The 19,929-nt window shown below is 42.8% G+C and overlaps 1 protein-coding gene across 1 annotated transcript in view; it reads right to left on the bottom strand.

Moving 5' to 3' along the window:
- Positions 1-16,363, bottom strand: part of RADX (RPA1 related single stranded DNA binding protein, X-linked) — a 125,784-nt gene extending 109,421 nt beyond the window's left edge. Inside the window, exon 1 of the mRNA XM_089684927.1 lies at positions 15,744-16,363. Within this exon, the coding sequence (XP_089541053.1) occupies positions 15,744-16,296 (553 nt within the window). The 5' untranslated portion in view covers positions 16,297-16,363. The remainder of the gene's footprint in view (positions 1-15,743) is intronic.
- Positions 16,364-19,929: the final 3,566 nt, after the last annotated feature.

Genomic DNA, 19,929 nt, shown 5'->3' with positions numbered 1-19,929 from the left:
TAAGGAGGGAAAGCCTCAAAAGGTAATTGCAAAAGAAGTTGGATGTTCCCAAAGTGCTGTATCAAAGCGCATTAATAGAAAGTTATGTGGAAAGGAAAAGTGTGGAAGAAAAAAGGTGCACAAGCAGCAGGGATGACCGCAGCCTGGAGAGGATTGTCAGGAAAAGGCCATTCAAAAGTGTTGGGGACTTTCACAAGGAGTGGACTGAGGCTGGAGTCAGTGCATCAAGAGTCACCACACACACACACACACACACACACACACACACAGACGGACCCTGGACATGGGTTTCAAATGTCATATTCCTCTTGTCAAGCCACTCCTGAACAACAAAACATAAGAAGCGGCTTACTTGGGCTAAAGAAACACAGACCTGGTCTGTTGCTCGGTGGTCCAAACTCCTCTTTTCTGATGAGAGCAACTTTTGCATCTCATTTGGAAACCAAGTACCAGAGTATGGAGGAAGAATGGAGAGGCACACACTGCAAGATGCTTGAAGTCCAGTTTGAAGTTTCCACAGTCTGTGTTGATTCCAGCAGGACTTGGCACCTGCCCACACTGCCAAAACCACCAAAACCTGGTTCAATGACCCTGGGATTACTGTGCTTTATTGACCAGCAAACTCGCCTGACCTGAACCCCACAGAGAATCTATGGGGGATTGCCAAGAGAAAGATGAGAGACATGAGACTGAACAATACAGAAGAGCTGAAGGCCGCTATTGAAGCATCCTGGTCTTCCATAACACCTCAGCAGTGCCACAGACTGATAGCTTCCATGCCACGCCGCATTGAGGCAGTAATTGCTGCAAAAGGGGCCCAAACCAAGTACTGAGTACATATGCATGCTTATACTTTTCAGAGGTGCGATATTGTTCTATGTACAATCCTTGTTTTATTGATTGCATGTAATATTCTAATTTTCTGAGATTGTGGATTTGGGGTTTTCATGAGCTGCAAGCCATAATCATCACAGTTATGACAAATCACGGCTTGAACTATCTTACTTTGCATGTAATGAGTCTCATATATTAGTTTCACCTTCTAAGTTGCATTACTGAAATAAATGAACCTTTGCACGATATTCTAATTTTTCGAGTTTCACCTGTACACACACACACACACACACACACACGTGGCACAGGTGGACCTCGGTTTAACAAACGCCTCGGTTAACGTAATTTCCATTTTACAAATGAAAATCCACTGAAAATACTGTAATGCCTTGGTTTTCAAATTTTTTACAATTTTTTTTTCACAATACGAAGTGTATGTCAGTGCCAATTTTTAAATGCAATTGCCGGCTTTTTTTTTTTTTTTTCTTCAATATAAACAGAGCTGTCACTTTCCCTGGAGTTATTGGAAGCTTTGTTTCTTTTAAGAAACTAAAATAAAACAGTTTTTTTTAACTTGGGGAAATAAACTAAAAGGAAACTCTTTTAGCTGGGGGGGGGGGGGGGAGTGACAGCTGAATCTCTGAGCTATAGTGAAGAAAAAAAAAAAAAAGTGCCAATTACATTTAAAAACCGGCACCATAATAAATAAAAACACGGCGTGGGGTGTCCCCCCCATCCATACCAGGCCCTTTGGATCTATTATGGATTTTGAGGGGAACTCCCACACCAATTTTTTTTTAAAAATGGCATGGGGGTCCCCCCCCATACCAGACCCTTATCTGTGTATGCAGCCTGGGGGGGGGGGAAAACTAGCAAGCGCCCCCTCCTCCTGAACCACACCAGGCCACATTCCTCAACATGGGGGGGGGGGGGCTTGCTTTAGGGCAGGTGGACTCCTCCCCCCCCCCCCAAAGCACATTGTCCCCACGCATCACCCGCGTGATGTCCCCCACCCCTTAGATATTTAAATATGTATCAATTCCTTCATCCTCCAGGAACTGCCTGCATACTCTTGCCACATGAGGTAAAGCATTGTCATGCACTAGGAGGAACCCACGACCCACTGCACTGACACTGCGTCTATCCCGATATCTAATGGCAGTCAGGGTGCCATTGTCTAGCCTGTAGAGGTCTGTGCGTCCCTCCATGGATATGCCTCCCCAGACCATCACTGACCCACCACAAAATAGGTCATGCTGAACGATGTTACAGGCAGCATAACATTCTCTACGGCTTCTCCAGACCCTTTCACATCTGTTACATGTGCTCAGGGTGAACCTGCTCTCATCTGTGAAAAGCACAGGGTGCCAGTAGTGGACCTGCCAATTTTGGTGTTCAATGGCAAATGCCAATCGAGCTCTATGGTGTCAGGCAGTGAGCACAGGGCCCACTAGAGGACGTCGGGCTCTCAGGCCACCTTCATGAAGTCTGTTTGATTGTTTGGTCAGAGACATTCACACCAGTGACCTGATGGAGGCCATTATGTAGGGCTCTGGCAGTGCTCATCCTGTTTCTCCTCGCACAAAGGAGCAGATACCAGTCCTGCTGATGGGTTAAGGACCTTCTAGGGCCCTTTCCAGCTCTCCTAGAGTAACTGCTTGTCTCCTGGAATCTCCTCAAGGCTCTTGAGACTGTCCTGGGAGACACCGCAAACCTTCTGGCAATGACATTTTTTCCATGTGCTATCCTAGATAGGTGTTGGATTGCCTCTGCAACCTCTGTACGGTCCAGGTATCACCTCGTGCTACCAGTAGTGACACGGACCCTAGCCAAATGCAAAACCAATGAAAAACAGTCAGAAAAGAGGAGTAGGGAAAAATGTCAGTGGCTTCCACCTGTAAAACTATTCTTGCTTTGGGGGTCGTCTCATTGTTACCCATCTAGTGCACCTGTAAATTTCATTAAAACCAAAGCAGCTGAAACTGATTAACAACCCCCTTTGCTACTTAACTGACCAGATCAGGAGTTTAATTGACTTGATGCTATACTCTTATTAACCCCTTGGCGCCTCTCAGCCCTTTAAGGATTTCAGAAGGCGGGGGTTTTAGGGTCATGTGACCACCGTGATTCACCGTCATGGCGGTCACATGATCGGGAAAGGTCCCGATCGAAAGAGGAGATCGGAACCTTTCCGTGAGTACCAGTCATGTGTGCTGGGAGCGCGCAGGGCGCGTGCTCTCAGTACATATGTTTTTCTTAATTGCACACAAATGTGTGGCCGCTTGGCGTCTAGCCCCAGACGCAGGGAGGCCGCAAATTTGTGTGTGGCCGGCGTGAATAGGTTAATAAGGGTTTCATTTTTTTGAGCAGTGTATATAAATAAAAATGATTCTGCATTTTCCAAGAGCCGTGCCAAAGTTTCTGAGAAGTCAAACCGAAACCATCTGATTCTAATCTGTGATCTGTAACTAACCCTAATGAAACAGTTCACCACATAAAGACAAATAATATAACAAATAATAAATTGCCGCTCTATTACAATACAATGAAAATATTACATGTTTTATACAAGTGCTCCAAAATGTACCAAAAACAAAAAAAGAACACAGTTATTCTGTAAAAGGAAGACTATATTTTTAAATCACAAATACATAATGCTATGCAATATGCTACACTGACAACTGAAAATATAACATATAAATGAGTTCTACTTGGGATGGGGGGAAAGTGAAAGGAAAAAAATAGTGCATTTCCAAGGAATAATTTTCACAGCAGCTGTGACATGTGTACATTGCAGTCCAGCTGTTTTTTGCATCTTAAATGCCACTCAACTGCCTATTTCTAATCAATCCCAAACCACAAGTGTAAATGAGCCCTTGAGATCATACGTTTTTCATATAAAATGATGAAGAAGGCCCAATTTATTACGCTCTAGTCACACGATGATTTGGTATCATGGGCAGAATCGCCACTATTCTAAATCTCATGAAAATTGCTGTGAGATTTAACCATTTCACTGCCAAAGCCTTTTTTATTTTTATACATGTTTAATCTCCCTAGCGGTCTGATTATGTCCATATTTCTGTGCTCAAAGCGGTACATTTTTTTGCATGGAAATATGTAGTTTTTTTTTATTGTAGGCCTGTAATTTTTAGGAATAACTCACTGAAATCTGTCAGAACAAGAGTCTAGTAAACATCCCGGCTATGTTAAAATTTGAAACACGAAATCATAAATTATAATTTAATAATCATAAAAAATATTATCATAAATATAATTCAATAATATAATCAAACCAAAAACACTGAAATTTGAAATATAGCGCCAAGTTTGCACATCACTGAGCAAAGCCGCAAAATCTTTTTCAGGTGTCCGATGACGAATTTCCCCACGAATCATTATCACTCAATTCTGCAAGTAGTTCTGATTTACTATCGCTGTTCTCTAGCCGGTCTAAAACCGCTTTTGACCTAAAAAGGGACACATTTTGGATGCCATGGACTTTTCTCAGTTTCTAGGCAGAAAGAACAGTAAAAATGTACGCAGGACACAGGACAAAGCACTCGGGACAAAATGTATGTGAAATGGTTTGATAGAGTAATGTTTTACTGTGTGATTTTAGTGTATTGAGTAAATGTCACTCTTTGACATTTTTAAATTTCCCTCCAGTTCCGTCCCCCGTACGTCCCGACGTCGCAGGGAACGGAACCCGGAAGACAAATGCCAGCATCGGCCGGAGGACATTGCAGGGGACACTGCAGGAGGGACATTGCGGGAGCGCAGGACAAGGTAAGTGAAGAAGAGATCCCGGAGCAGCACTGCAAGTTATTCCCGAGTGTAGCTAGACTTGGAAATACCTCAAGGGAGGTTAAAAAAATAATTTTAGGTCTAAAGATTACACAAAACATTTTCTTAAAGCAGACACCCTAGAGAAAAAAATAGTGGTAGTTCCAATTTTTTATGTCACATGATATTAAAGCAAAGGTCTAGGAAATGCGAAATTCCAGTAAAAACCACAAATTACCACCGAGTAAATAGATACCCAACATGTCAAACCTTAAATTTGTATGTGCCTATGAAATGGCGACAAACTTCAGCACCCTATATTTTCTATAGACGATGCTTAAAAAGCCCCTATAAGGTCATCAGTTTAGTGTTACGGAGGAAGTATTGTGCTAGAATTATTGCTTACTCCGAAGTGCATGGAGATATGTAACGTGTCGCAATCAACATTTTCACATGTAGGCACCCTGACATGTGTGTTTATGTTTGCTCATGCATATATGTGGGGGTGGGGAGGTGTTATGTGCTTGGGTGTAACAATTTTTTTTCAAAAATTTTTTTTTTTCAGCACATAGTCCTCTATGTGATTTTTAGGTGGCAGGTTCTCTTTATTGAGACATGCAGGGTCTCCATTCAATGTACTGCAATGCAGACCGCATTACAACACATTGCTTCTCAGCTGTGCTAGCAGAGAAAGTGACAGCGGTGACCCAGAAGTGATGTTACACACGTCGCCTTCCGGGTCACAGAAAGAAGGGGAGGATATTCATCCTCTCTCCTCTCCGTCCGCCAGCACCCACCATGGTGCTCCCTGAGCCCGCAGATGGGCAAGCAGGTTCCGGATACATGGTAGGAGTGTGAGTGGGAGGCAGTACCAGGAGCTGCGGAACAGAACAGGTGACAGTGCAGCCACCCGACTTCTTTTTCCTGACAGGCAGGAGTCTGCCTGTCAATTTTATACACAATCCCACCCAGTTGCTGCAGCCACTGGATTGTGTATAAATACTCCAGCTCTCAGGTCGGCATGATGTACGGACCTGGCAGTGAAATGGTTAATGGCACCTGTCTGTCCGAACAAGAGTCTAGTAACATCCCGAGTATGTTATAATTTAAACAAGATGCAATTCTGCTGCGATTGTCGTGTGGCAGGACTGCGCAGCAAACCATACCTTTAAAAACCGCGAGAAGTTTGTCATCCAAAAAGAGAGCATGAGCGCACGTGATACACATTGCATGCAAATCACTCAACCAAAATCGTGAGCGGAAACACTTGTTCCTGCCATGCAAAAGTGTGAATGCAGCCTAAAAGGCACTGCAACTGAACCACGGAAGTGGAGATACACAACGTCATCAATTATACATTATGAACAATGGTATCAAGGGTAAAAGGAAATCCTGCTGGCCTTTAGAGACTTTTTAGGTTTATTAAAAAAAAAAAAAAAAACAGGTGAAATAACAGACCGTAGATTTAGATTATCATGCTAACACTATGAGATCTCTCTCTCTCTCTCTCTATATATATATATATATATATATATATATATATATATATATATATATATATATATATATATATATATATATATATATATATATATATATATATATATATCAGGGTGGATTTGATTTAAATCAAACTGATTTCAATCACTAGTTAGTAAGGCTTGATTTAAATCCTAGTTTTCTACATAAAGACTAATTCTTGCTGGTATAACTTTAATATGCAAGTAGATGAAGATTTTCAGAACAACTTCTCATATTAGTTTTTTTATCCCCAGTTTAATAGGTTAATCGTTCGTATTTGGACAACTTTTCTGTTGTACTTAGGAAGGAGAAAAATAATCATTACCTTAATAACAATTTAAATAGATTTATTCAACTGAAACAATAACATTCCAGCATATGTTATTTGCGTAAACAAACATCCATGTTTATTAACTAATTTGGCTAAACAAAATATATATATTTAAGAAACGTAGACCGTCAGCCCCTTCCTCCTCACACTTAGTTTCACTTTCTTCTTGCGCAGATCTATTCCACTCCAAACAATCAGAAAAATATTGTTTCTATTCTATTCACTGAACTTCTTGAAACTTAGCACTGAATGGGTTGATTCTGTATTCATAGGTTTGTAGAAGTTAGGATTAAGGTCTTTTTCTTAACTCTGTTCATGTTATAACATTTTTGCTGTGAAGAAGAGGCATGTGATCTCCGCTGAGTCAAATTCAGTTTTGAGAACTGCAAAAGTAAACCAAGCATCTGTGATAATATCTTGTAGGCAGAGAAACTGCCCAATAATCTTACAAAAACCTCTGGAAGAGCATGACATTGTGAATGGATTCATGGAATTTATTTACCAAAAAAATTAAACGTATACAGCCTTATTCTACATAATTAAAAAACTAATCTTTATTTCATGATGGAATAACCTTTGGATGGTAATATATTTTCCTCAAAAAGCATTTTATTTAAAAAAACGGATTAAAAAAAAAAAAACCCAATTTTTTTGATTTTGTAAAAAAAAAAAAATCATTGATTTCTATCCACCATGATCTATATATCTATATCTATCTATCACCCCCCCCCCCTCCTTTCAAAAAAGAAAACTGAATATAAATACTTTACATACAATATATATATCAGGTCAACCATTTCCACCTGTGCCAAATAACATACGTCCTGTAAAGCAGCTTCTACACACCCCAGATTTTACTTACAAACAGAGGCAAACTATTCAGTGCGGTTTTTTTTCCCCCCACGCAGTTCTTCCGCTATGCCCATAATATACTGGCATTGGGCAAAATTGCAGCACTGCATAGCTGAAGATTAGGCACAATAGGCCAGTATTCAAGCACAGCCAATTCAGTGCAGGAGGTCAGTAACTGGATACATTTGTCTTGTTTTTAATAACATAGTATTTTTGGGACCAGTGTCTCAAGAATGTAGCCATGAAAAGGATACCTTCTGAAATGTTCCAATCCTAGTTTGTAGCCTTTGTATCAGCCATTCTTCCCCCGATTTATAAACTCAGAAAACTGCAACACTATAAGTCTCCATGCACGCGGGGCGTTGTAATAATGCCGGTAAAGTCAGCTGTGTTAAAGTCACGTTAAAAACATGAATTTTTCTGCGTTTTTGCATTATTGTTAGGCTCGTTTGCGTTTTTAGCGGGGTTTTTTTTTTAACTCCCCCCCAGAAAATGGGGGAGGGGTTAAAAACAAAAAATTCCAAAAATGCCGGTTTGCCACATTTTTCAGCGTAAGAGCGATTTTGAGGCTAAAAAAATCCTCTAGAAACCTACTACTTCTGAGTTTTTGTTTCCAGCCAAAACAAGCCCCTGCCAAAAAACACTGATTACAGTCTATGTGTGCATGGTCACATAGGATAACATGCTGGGGAGTTTACTGGCTGTAGAAAACAAAAATGCCAAAGGCCAAAAAACAGCGGCTGTAAAAATGTTCAGTGTGCATGAGGACTAAAAAGAAAATCCACAGAAAGCTCTGAAATATGCAAGAGTGTGTGAACTACTAAAAAGCCCCCCTTAATATTTTAGGTTTTCTCAGAAGAGTACCTCATCCTTTAACAACCTGCTTTTATTATTAAGGACGCCAAATACTGGGGGTTAGTGAAAGGTCAGTATGGACAGTTTATTTTTTTTAAATATAATTGTATTATATTCTCCTTTTTAATTAATATCATGAGTTTAAATGAATATGCACTTAAAAAAAAAATCCAGTAACGTAAGATAACTTTTATTGTAACACAGAAAACTTGGACCGAAAATAAAAATATATAAAATTAAAAAACAAAGTGGTTGTAAAGGCTCAAGGTTTTTTACCTTCATACATTCTATGCATGAAGGTAAAAAACATCCTGTATGCAGCAGTGCTCCCCTCAATACTTACCTGAGCCCCATTGCAATCCAGTAATGTACATGACAGCCTTGGCTGTTTCAGGTCTCCGCCTCCTCATTGGAGGTCTCTGCCTCCTCATTGGCTGGGACAGCAAGCAGGAGCCATTGGCTCAATCACAGCTAGTCAGCCAATGAGAGAGGGGGGCGGGTCCAAGCCACAGCTTCATGTGTGAACGGACACACAGAGTAGTGGCTTGGGAACACGCCTGCTCGGGTGCCCCCATAGCAAGCTGCTTGCTATGAAGGCACCTGATAGAAAGGAGGAACCAGGAGAGCTGTCAAGGGACCCGAGAAGAGGAGGATCCAGGCTGTTCTGTGCAAAACCACTGAACAGAGCAGGTAAGTATACACATTTGTTATTCCTCCACCCGCCCAAAAAAACACACAACAAAATTATGAAAATAGTATCAAGGATCATAAAATATCTCATATATATATATATATAGATATCTATATATATCTATATATATCTATATATATATATATATATATATATATATATATATATATATATATATATATAGATATAGATATCTATATATAGATATCTATATAGATAGATATCTCTATCTCTATATCTATCTCTATCTCTATCTCTATCTCTATCTCTATCTCTATCTCTATCTCTATATCTCTATCTCTATCTCTATATCTCTATCTATCTATCTATATCTCTATCTATATCTCTATCTATATCTCTATCTATATCTCTATATCTCTATATAGATATCTCTATATAGATATCTCTATATAGATATCTCTATATAGATATCTCTATATAGATATCTCTATATAGATATCTCTATATAGATATCTCTATATAGATATCTCTATATAGATATCTCTATATAGATATCTCTATATAGATATCTCTATATAGATATCTCTATATAGATATCTCTATATAGATATCTCTATATAGATATCTATATATAGATATCTATATATAGATATCTATATATAGATATCTATATATAGATATCTATATATAGATATCTATATATAGATATCTATATATAGATATCTATATATAGATATCTATATATAGATATCTATATATAGATATCTATATATAGATATCTATATATAGATATCTATATATAGATATCTATATATAGATATCTATATATAGATATCTATATATAGATATCTATATATAGATATCTATATATAGATATCTATATATAGATATCTATATATAGATATCTATATATAGATATCTATATATAGATATCTATATATAGATATCTATATATAGATATCTATATATCTCTTTCTTCGACCAATTAAAAAAAAAAAAGGCAACGTTGCCATTGGGGAGATTTCCCGCCACTTCCTATATCATAAGCAAAAGGGGACGTGAGAGGAAATCCCTACAAATGTAAAGAGTCCCGTAGCCTCCCTAGCGGTCTGATTATGTCAGTATTTCTGTGCTCAAAGCGGTACATTTTTTTGCATGGAAATATGTATTTTTTTTTATTGCAGGCCTGTAATTTTTAGGAATAACTCACTGAAATCTGTCTGAAAAAGTCTAGTAAACATCCCGGGTATGATAAAATTTGAAACACAAAATCATAAATTATAATCATAAAAAATAATATAATAAATGTAATTAAATATAATCAAACCAAAAACACTGAAATTTGAAATATAGCGCCAAGTTCGCACATCGCTTAGCAAAGTCGCTAAATCGTTTTCAGTGTCTGATGACGAATTTCCCCCACGAATCATTATCACTCAATTCTACAAGTGGTTCTGATTTACTATCGCTGTTCTCTAGCTGGTCTAATACCGCTTTTGACCTAAAGGGATGCTTTTTGGACGCCATGGACGTGTCTCAGTTTCCAGGCAGAAAGAACAGTAAAAATGCAGGCAGGGCACAGGACAAAGCACTAGGGACAAAATGTATGTGAAATGGTTTGATACAGTAATGTTTTACTATGTGATATTAGTGTATTTAGTGAATGTTACTTTTTCACTTTTAAATTTCCCACCGTTCCATCCCCCGTACGTCCCGACGTCGCAGGGAACGGAACCTGGAAGACAGATGCCGGCATCCGCCGGAGGACATTGCAGGGGACACTGCAGGAGGGACATTGCGGGAGCGCAGGACAAGGTAAGTGAAGAAGAGATCCTGGAGCAGCTCCGCATGGTAAGCCCGAGTGTAGCTCGGGGTTGCCACTTGTGGTGCTGAAACTTGACCCTGAGCTACACTCGGGAATACCTCCAGGGAGGTTAAGGACCTCCAGGTCACCAGAGCCAGTGTTCCCATTGAAAGGTTTCCCCTCTATTACTTTTCAGTGGACAACCCAAAATGTGGAATTTTCTTTTACTTTCACTATGATCATGGTAAACAGGACCAATAGAGAGGGGGAATCTTCTTAACGGGGGAACCGACAGTAATATAAAGTGGTAGTAAATGCTTGTGGGCCATATTTACCAACAGGTAAGCCAATAATAAAACTCAGCTGTAGATAAAATCAATCCCTCCTACACGTGCACTGCTTAGGAGATATTCCAGCGATCAGTAGCCGGTGATGTCACCAATGCAGGCGCTCTAAAAACTGAAAGGGGTTCTAATCCATCGCCACTCTGTGCAAAGGTAAAAAAAAAGAAGTTTTTCCTTTAGTTATACTTCAACTAACGGGTGCTCAAGCTGCGGCCCTCTCAAACCAAGAAAGTACACCTCTATAATATCTTGCAGGTCCTGAATGCAGGTTTGGTGCACTTTCAGAAAGTGTACGGCACCCACAAGATATAATAGAAGTCTATGGCAAAGTACAGCTAACCTGCTGAAAAGCCGAAGGTGCACTGCATTGGTGGGCAAACCACAGCGTATCAGTGTGAAAGCAGACCTATAGGGGGCTCAGGGCAGTAAGGCCTTGTTTATATTTGTGATTTGGTGGGTGGCAAAACCCTATAGTTGAGACGTGTTTTTACCACACCCCGCAACCACTGTTGTAGCATCAGAGTTGCAATGGGGACACTGCCCCATGCTCCAGGGGGTCCGTGCAGCCTCCCTGTCACATTCTGTTTTACATTTGGACCGGAGGGCTGGTGGGGGCAGAATAGACAGGAACCAAATCTTCTCCATTTTCCTCCTGCTACTGCAACAGCTCCTCCTCCTCTCCCTCTCGTCAGCATTCAGCAACTGCAGGAGGAAAATCTTCATTATGCTATTCAAAATAAAAAAAAAAAATCTGAAGTTCTGAACCATTTCATTGTGACCCGTGTCTGGTTACCAAATCACTTAAGTGGCCCTCGCTCCTCAAAAGGCTGAGCACCCCTGATTTAGGAGCGGATTCATACATGTACGGTGCGGATTGAAGATCAGGTATCACAGCTAATTGATATAGTTGTTCACAGGTTCATATCAGGTTCAGGACAGGATTAGCTCAGGATCTTATCTCCTTCACACATATTCTGATTAGAAATGGTTCCCATAGACATCAATAGCCTGTAATCTGCACCTGAACCGGACTATTTAAAACTGCACTGAATCCGCACTGCCAGTGCACCAGACACCATAGGAAGCAATGTTATTTCACATGTCATGCGGATTGGATGCTGTTCAAACCCCGATCACACTAGGTGTGACTTGACACGCAATTCGCATGCCATAAAACTTACAAATCGCACAGAAAGTCACACCCTATTGTCAGCAATTACAGCGGTCATGTCGGAGCCACATTGATTTCTTGGTCAGAGCCACACGGATTTCTAAAGTACTACACGCACTACTTCTGATGCGATTTGCATAGACATCTGTGTTAGGGCTCATGTACACTGCAGCTGATAAACTGGCGTTCAGGAGCTTTTCTGCATTTTTTTTCAGCAGCCCCTGAACTCTCCCTAATGTTTTCCTATGTGTCCATGTACACATCATCGTTTACAGTCCCAAGTACAGCACCAAACTTGCGTTCAGGAGTAAATTTTATCAGCGTTTCAAATGCCAAATGCTTTTAAATGCGTGTAGACGTGGTTAACCGCGCTTATAAGCGTTAGCGGTTTGAAGTGTTTTTTAACTGTTCCATATCCAGATGCTGTCCAGAGCCTTTTTTCGTCATCAGAAATGCATGCAAAGTGTTTTCCATGTATTCAAATGGACCCGGTACACCAGCGCAGTCAGTTCCAGGTTTCGTTCAAAGCGAAAAATGGTAGAATGTGCCGCATTATTCTCATGATGGGATCCATACAACCAGAAAAGACAGGTCATCTCAACACATACTGCTCTCTCTGCTTCTGCTCTATTTCTCTCAAATTGCCTGAAATAGTTCATTTACTATTTTTCAGTTGGAATATAAACAGAGATCCTCCTGCGCAAAAGGGAAATAACCCTACTGTAAGCTGCCAACACTTAATCTGTTACCCAAACAGTGAGAATGCCAAAATTACATAAATAGTGCAGCGCTCAAAAAACTAACCTATATACACAAATAACTGTGCTCACATGCAACGGTGACACACATATAGTGAAATAACCTAAATAACAAGTGCCACTTAATGATGATCTAAGGTGTCCACATAATCATATAAATATATGAAAAACGCATATATATAAACAACGTGAAAAAGCGCATAAATATCAAACGCATAAATATGAAAAACACATATATAGAAAAAATCCTAACTGAAAGGTAATTATAAATAATTTATAAAGTGCTCCAAGTGTGGTAATAAAACCACATTCAATCAAATTTATCATCAAAAAATCAAACAAAAAAATTGTCCATAAAAAATAGTGGCAAACACATGCAAAGTGAAAAAGGTGCAAAAAATGCTAAAAATTGTGCAAAGCAAATGTGTCCTTGTTCCACAGCAGTGCAATTCTTCCCCTCCTACGGCTAAATTGCCTCCTCACCTCCTTACATCGACCCCTAAGGGCCACACAGCATTCAGGATCTCTCTGGATCCTTATCTCCTGAGGATCAGCACTTCTCCTGCCGTCCTGGATCACTTTGAGGGTATTTCCATTACCCCCACTCAGAAGCTTCTATAGGATAATTACTCACCATCCAGTGAGCAAGAAAGAAAGAGATCCTCTAAGTGCAGTATTTTTTAGAGCCAAACGACACTTTAATGACAGTGTTTTAAACAGACATATAGCCACTCACATGTTTTTCCATTCCTCTTGACTCGACATGTGGGTGTACTGCATGTAATTAGAAGGACTTCCTGGGTATACCAAGATGGCGGTTGGCACCGGAAGTGCGTCACCGCGTACCGGAAGTTTGGCGTGCTAGCGTGCCTACGCGTTACGTCACTATTACTCGTGACTTCCTCTGAGCCCAGAGGAAGTCACGAGTAATAGTGACGTAACGCGTAGGCACGCTAGCACGCCAAACTTCCGGTACGCGGTGACGCACTTCCGGTGCCAACCGCCATCTTGGTATACCCAGGAAGTCCTTCTAATTACATGCAGTACACCCACATGTCGAGTCAAGAGGAATGGAAAAACATGTGAGTGGCTATATGTCTGTTTAAAACACTGTCATTAAAGTGTCGTTTGGCTCTAAAAAATACTGCACTTAGAGGATCTCTTTCTTTCTTGCTCACTGGATGGTGAGTAATTATCCTATAGAAGCTTCTGAGTGGGGGTAATGGAAATACCCTCAAAGTGATCCAGGACGGCAGGAGAAGTGCTGATCCCCAGGAGATAAGGATCCAGAGAGATCCTGAATGCTGTGTGGCCCTTAGGGGTCGATGTAAGGAGGTGAGGAGGCAATTTAGCCGTAGGAGGGGAAGAATTGCACTGCTGTGGAACAAGGACACATTTGCTTTGCACAATTTTTAGCATTTTTTGCACCTTTTTCACTTTGCATGTGTTTGCCACTATTTTTTATGGACAATTTTTTTGTTTGATTTTTTGATGATAAATTTGATTGAATGTGGTTTTATTACCACACTTGGAGCACTTTATAAATTATTTATAATTACCTTTCAGTTAGGATTTTTTCTATATATGTGTTTTTCATATTTATGCGTTTGATATTTATGCGCTTTTTCACGTTGTTTATATATATGCGTTTTTCATATATTTATATGATTATGTGGACACCTTAGATCATCATTAAGTGGCACTTGTTATTTAGGTTATTTCACTATATGTGTGTCACCGTTGCATGTGAGCACAGTTATTTGTGTATATAGGTTAGTTTTTTGAGCGCTGCACTATTTATGTAATTTTTACTATTTTTCAGTGCATTCACGGCATTTGGGTCTCCTGAGGTGATCCTTTAAAAACGCTTCTAAACGCAAACGCGGCTAAACACGCAGAAATGTAGTATGCAAACGCGGCTAAACTGATGTCTTTTAACCTAGGTTTTCCAGCAGTCAGTTTCCATCATTCAGAAGAGTTTTCCAAGCGCCCCGTGTACACAGAGCCCTAAGATGTCTTTCAAATCGCACCTGAAATTGGCATGTCATCCGACTTTAAAATTCTATGACTTGCTGTGAAATCACAATTTTAAAGTTGGGATAGGTGTGAGCGCGGTGTCACTCATACATTTATTATTTTTAGTGAATTGACTTTCAGCCCTGGTTCACACCGCTGACAGTTACAGATCACATGACAAGTCGCAATCTATGGAACCATTCAAATCGATGCGACTCCATCTTCGGCCTGCTAGATGTTCAGCGATTTCAGGCATGACTTGCAGACACCTGCACACGGAGCCCCGTAGGCGCCTGCGCACGAAGTTGGACAGATGACAGGCAAGTCGCACAGACGTCAGGCAAGTCGCACAGACGTCAGGCAAGTCGCACAGACGTCAGGCAAGTCGCACCTGAAGTTGCACAGATGTCAGGCAAGTCGCACAGATGTCAGGCAAGTCGCACCTGAAGTCGCACAGATGTCAGGGAAATCGCACAGATGTCAGGCAAGTCGCACCTGAAGTCGCACAGACGTCAGGAAAGTCGCACAGACGTCAGGAAAGTCGCACAGACGTCAGGAAAGTCGCACAGACGTCAGGAAAGTCGCACAGACGTCAGGAAAGTCGCACAGACCTGAGGCTTTGAAATCGCACAGCTTCCAGTGACATAGCGCGATTTCAGAGCGGTGAAGCCGGGCGATAATCACCCAGCAGTGTTGGTCGGTTGGTGATGGAAATACCTGATCGGGTGACAGAGCTGACAGTTCAGCATCTCCACAGACATTGTACAGAGAACCGAGCCGGTGTGTCCTGCCAGGGATCGAACAAGATCAGCCACTTACCGTCCACAGCTCCCCGGGGCTCCTGCTCCCTGTGCCGCTCCCACATCTCCCCATAGGGGTCCTCATTGTTCCACAGGGGTAGATAGTGCTTCCTTCCCCCACACAGGGGACCGATCTCCCGGCACACAGACACCCCGACCTCCGTGTCCCCTCCGGCCTCCACCTCCTCTATACACACCAGGCCGGAGCCCGGCCTCTTCTCCACATAGCGGTACGAGCACAGGCTGATGGTGGCCCGGGAGCCGGAGCGGAGCCGCCCGACGTGTACGAGGTGTCCGAGCTCCGGGGAGAGCAGCCACGTGTCCTGGACCAGCCCGTCATACACCGTGATATCGTAGTGGTAGCGGCATCGGCCGATCTCCCCCAGATAGCGCTGGACGGCCACAACACACACCGGCTGCGGCTCCCGGATCACCAGCCTCAGGCTCGGGCTCCTCTGTACACTCTGCCGGGTCCGCTGGAGCCACGATGACGGGGCCTGCTCTGCCACCGGGCTGGGGGGGCATGACGGCCCGGGACTCCCTTCATCCAACTCGGCCAGCTGATCGTACATATCCCGCCAACACACACTGGCCGCCCGCTATGCCGCCCTGTCTGTACATGCCCGGTGACGTATGGCTGCAGGTTCGAAAAACCCGGGCCAAACAGCGATCAACCCTGGGAGAGAAACCGGCCAATCACCTACCGCTTCCTCCTAAACCACGCCCCTTAGACTGAGGAGCCTCACTATACTAATCTGTCTCCGAGACTCCTCATTCACTCTGCACCTTCCTCATCAATACTCCTCGCTGCACTGTACTCCTCATTCACTCTACACCTTCCTCATCAACACTCCTCGCTGCACTGTACTCCTCATTCACTCTGCACCTTCCTCATCAACACTCACTGCACTGTACTCCTCATTCACTCTGCACCTTCCTCATCAACACTCACTGCACTGTACTCCTCATTCACTCTGCACCATCCTCATCAACACTCCTCACTGCACTGTACTCCTCATTCACTCTACACCTTCCTCATCAACATTCCTCACTGCACTGTACTCCTCATTCACTCTGCACCTTCCTCATCAACACTCCTCACTGCACTGTACTCCTCATTCACTCTGCACCTTCCTCATCAACACTCCTCACTGCACTGTACTCCTCATTCACTCTACACCTTCCTCATCAACACTCACTGCACTGTACTCCTCATTCACTCTGCACCTTCCTCATCAACACTCCTCACTGCACTGTACTCCTCATTCACTCTACACCTTCCTCATCAACATTCCTCACTGCACTGTACTCCTCATTCACTCTGCACCTTCCTCATCAATACTCCTCGCTGCACTGTACTCCTCATTCACTCTACACCTTCCTCATCAATACTCCTCGCTGCACTGTACTCCTCATTCACTCTACACCTTCCTCATCAACACTCCTCACTGCACTGTACTCCTCATTCACTCTGCACCTTCTTCATCAATACTCCTCGCTGCACTGTACTCCTCATTCACTCTACACCTTCCTCATCAACACTCCTCACTGCACTGTACTCACTCACTCTGCACCTTCCTCATCAATACTCCTCGCTGCACTGTACTCCTCATTCACTCTACACCTTCCTCATCAACACTCCTCACTGCACTGTACTCCTCATTCACTCTGCACCTTCCTCATCAATACTCCTTGCTGCACTGTACTCCTCATTCACTCTGCACCTTCCTCATCAATACTCCTCACTGCACTGTACTCCTCATTCACTCTGCACCTTCCTCATCAATACTCCTCGCTGCACTGTACGCCTCATTCACTCTACACCTTCCTCATCAACACTCACTGCACTGTACTCCTCATTCACTCTGCACCTTCCTCATCAACACTCCTCACTGCACTGTACTCCTCATTCACTCTACACCTTCCTCATCAACACTCACTGCACTGTACTCCTCATTCACTCCACACCTTCCTCATCAACACTCCTCACTGCACTGTACTCCTCATTCACTTTACACCTTCCTCATCAACACTCACTGCACTGTACGCCTCGTTCACTCTGCACCTTCCTCATCAACACTCCTCACTGCACTACACTCCTCATTCACTCTGCACCTTCTTCATCAACACTCCTCACTGCACTGTTCTCCTCATTCACTCTACACCTTCCTCATCAACACTCCTCGCTGCACTGTACTCCTCATTCGCTCCACACCTTCCTCATCAACACTCCTCACTGCACTGTACTCATTCACTCTACACCTCCCTCATCAACACTCACTGCACTGTACTCCTCATTCACTCTACACCTTCCTCATCAACACTCACTGCACTGTACTCCTCATTCACTCCACACCTTCCTCATCAACACTCCTCACTGCACTGTACTCCTCATTCACTCTGCACCTTCCTCATCAACACTCACTGCACTGTACTCCTCATTCACTCCACACCTTCCTCATCAACACTCCTCACTGCACTGTACTCCTCATTCACTCTACACCTTCCTCATCAACACTCACTCCACTGTACACCTCATTCACTCTGCACCTTCCTCATCAACACTCACTGCACTGTACTCCTCATTCGCTCCACACCTTCCTCATCAACACTCCTCACTGCACTGTACTCCTCATTCACTCTACACCTTCCTCATCGACACTCACTGCACTGTATGCCTCATTCACTCTGCACCTTCCTCATCAACACTCCTCACTGCACTGTACTCCTCATTCACTCCACACCTTCCTCATCAACACTTCTCACTGCACTGTACTCCTCATTCACTCTACACCTTCCTCATCAACATTCCTCACTACACTGTACTCCTCATTCACTCCGCACCTTCTTCATCAACACTCACTGCACTGTACTCCTCATTTACTCTACACCTTCCTCATCAACACTCCTCACTGCACTGTACTCCTCATTCACTCTACACCTTCCTCATCAACACTCCTCGCTGCACTGTACTCCTCATTCACTCTGCACCTTCCTCATCAACACTCACTGCACTGTACTCCTCATTCACTCTGCACCTTCCTCATCAACACTCACTGCACTGTACTCCTCATTCACTCTGCACCATCCTCATCAACACTCCTCACTGCACTGTACTCCTCATTCACTCTACACCTTCCTCATCAACATTCCTCACTGCACTGTACTCCTCATTCACTCTGCACCTTCCTCATCAACACTCACTGCACTGTACTCCTCATTCACTCTGCACCTTCCTCATCAACACTCACTGCACTGTACTCCTCATTCACTCTGCACCATCCTCATCAACACTCCTCACTGCACTGTACTCCTCATTCACTCTACACCTTCCTCATCAACATTCCTCACTGCACTGTACTCCTCATTCACTCTGCACCTTCCTCATCAACACTCCTCACTGCACTGTACTCCTCATTCACTCTGCACCTTCCTCATCAACACTCCTCACTGCACTGTACTCCTCATTCACTCTACACCTTCCTCATCAACACTCACTGCACTGTACTCCTCATTCACTCTGCACCTTCCTCATCAACATTCCTCACTGCACTGTACTCCTCATTCACTCTGCACCTTCCTCATCAATACTCCTCGCTGCACTGTACTCCTCATTCACTCTACACCTTCCTCATCAATACTCCTCGCTGCACTGTACTCCTCATTCACTCTACACCTTCCTCATCAACACTCCTCACTGCACTGTACTCCTCATTCACTCTGCACCTTCTTCATCAATACTCCTCGCTGCACTGTACTCCTCATTCACTCTACACCTTCCTCATCAACACTCCTCACTGCACTGTACTCATTCACTCTGCACCTTCCTCATCAATACTCCTCGCTGCACTGTACTCCTCATTCACTCTACACCTTCCTCATCAACACTCCTCACTGCACTGTACTCCTCATTCACTCTGCACCTTCCTCATCAATACTCCTTGCTGCACTGTACTCCTCATTCACTCTGCACCTTCCTCATCAATACTCCTCACTGCACTGTACTCCTCATTCACTCTGCACCTTCCTCATCAATACTCCTCGCTGCACTGTACGCCTCATTCACTCTACACCTTCCTCATCAACACTCACTGCACTGTACTCCTCATTCACTCTGCACCTTCCTCATCAACACTCCTCACTGCACTGTACTCCTCATTCACTCTACACCTTCCTCATCAACACTCACTGCACTGTACTCCTCA

The sequence above is a fragment of the Staurois parvus genome, unplaced genomic scaffold (genome assembly GCF_062004578.1).
Source record: "Staurois parvus isolate SC_StPar_1 unplaced genomic scaffold, SC_StPar_1.0 ptg000361l, whole genome shotgun sequence".
Classification (NCBI taxonomy): Eukaryota; Metazoa; Chordata; class Amphibia; order Anura; family Ranidae; genus Staurois; species Staurois parvus.
The sequence above is the reverse complement of the archived record's forward strand: the minus strand, read 5'-3'. Positions and strand labels throughout refer to the sequence as shown.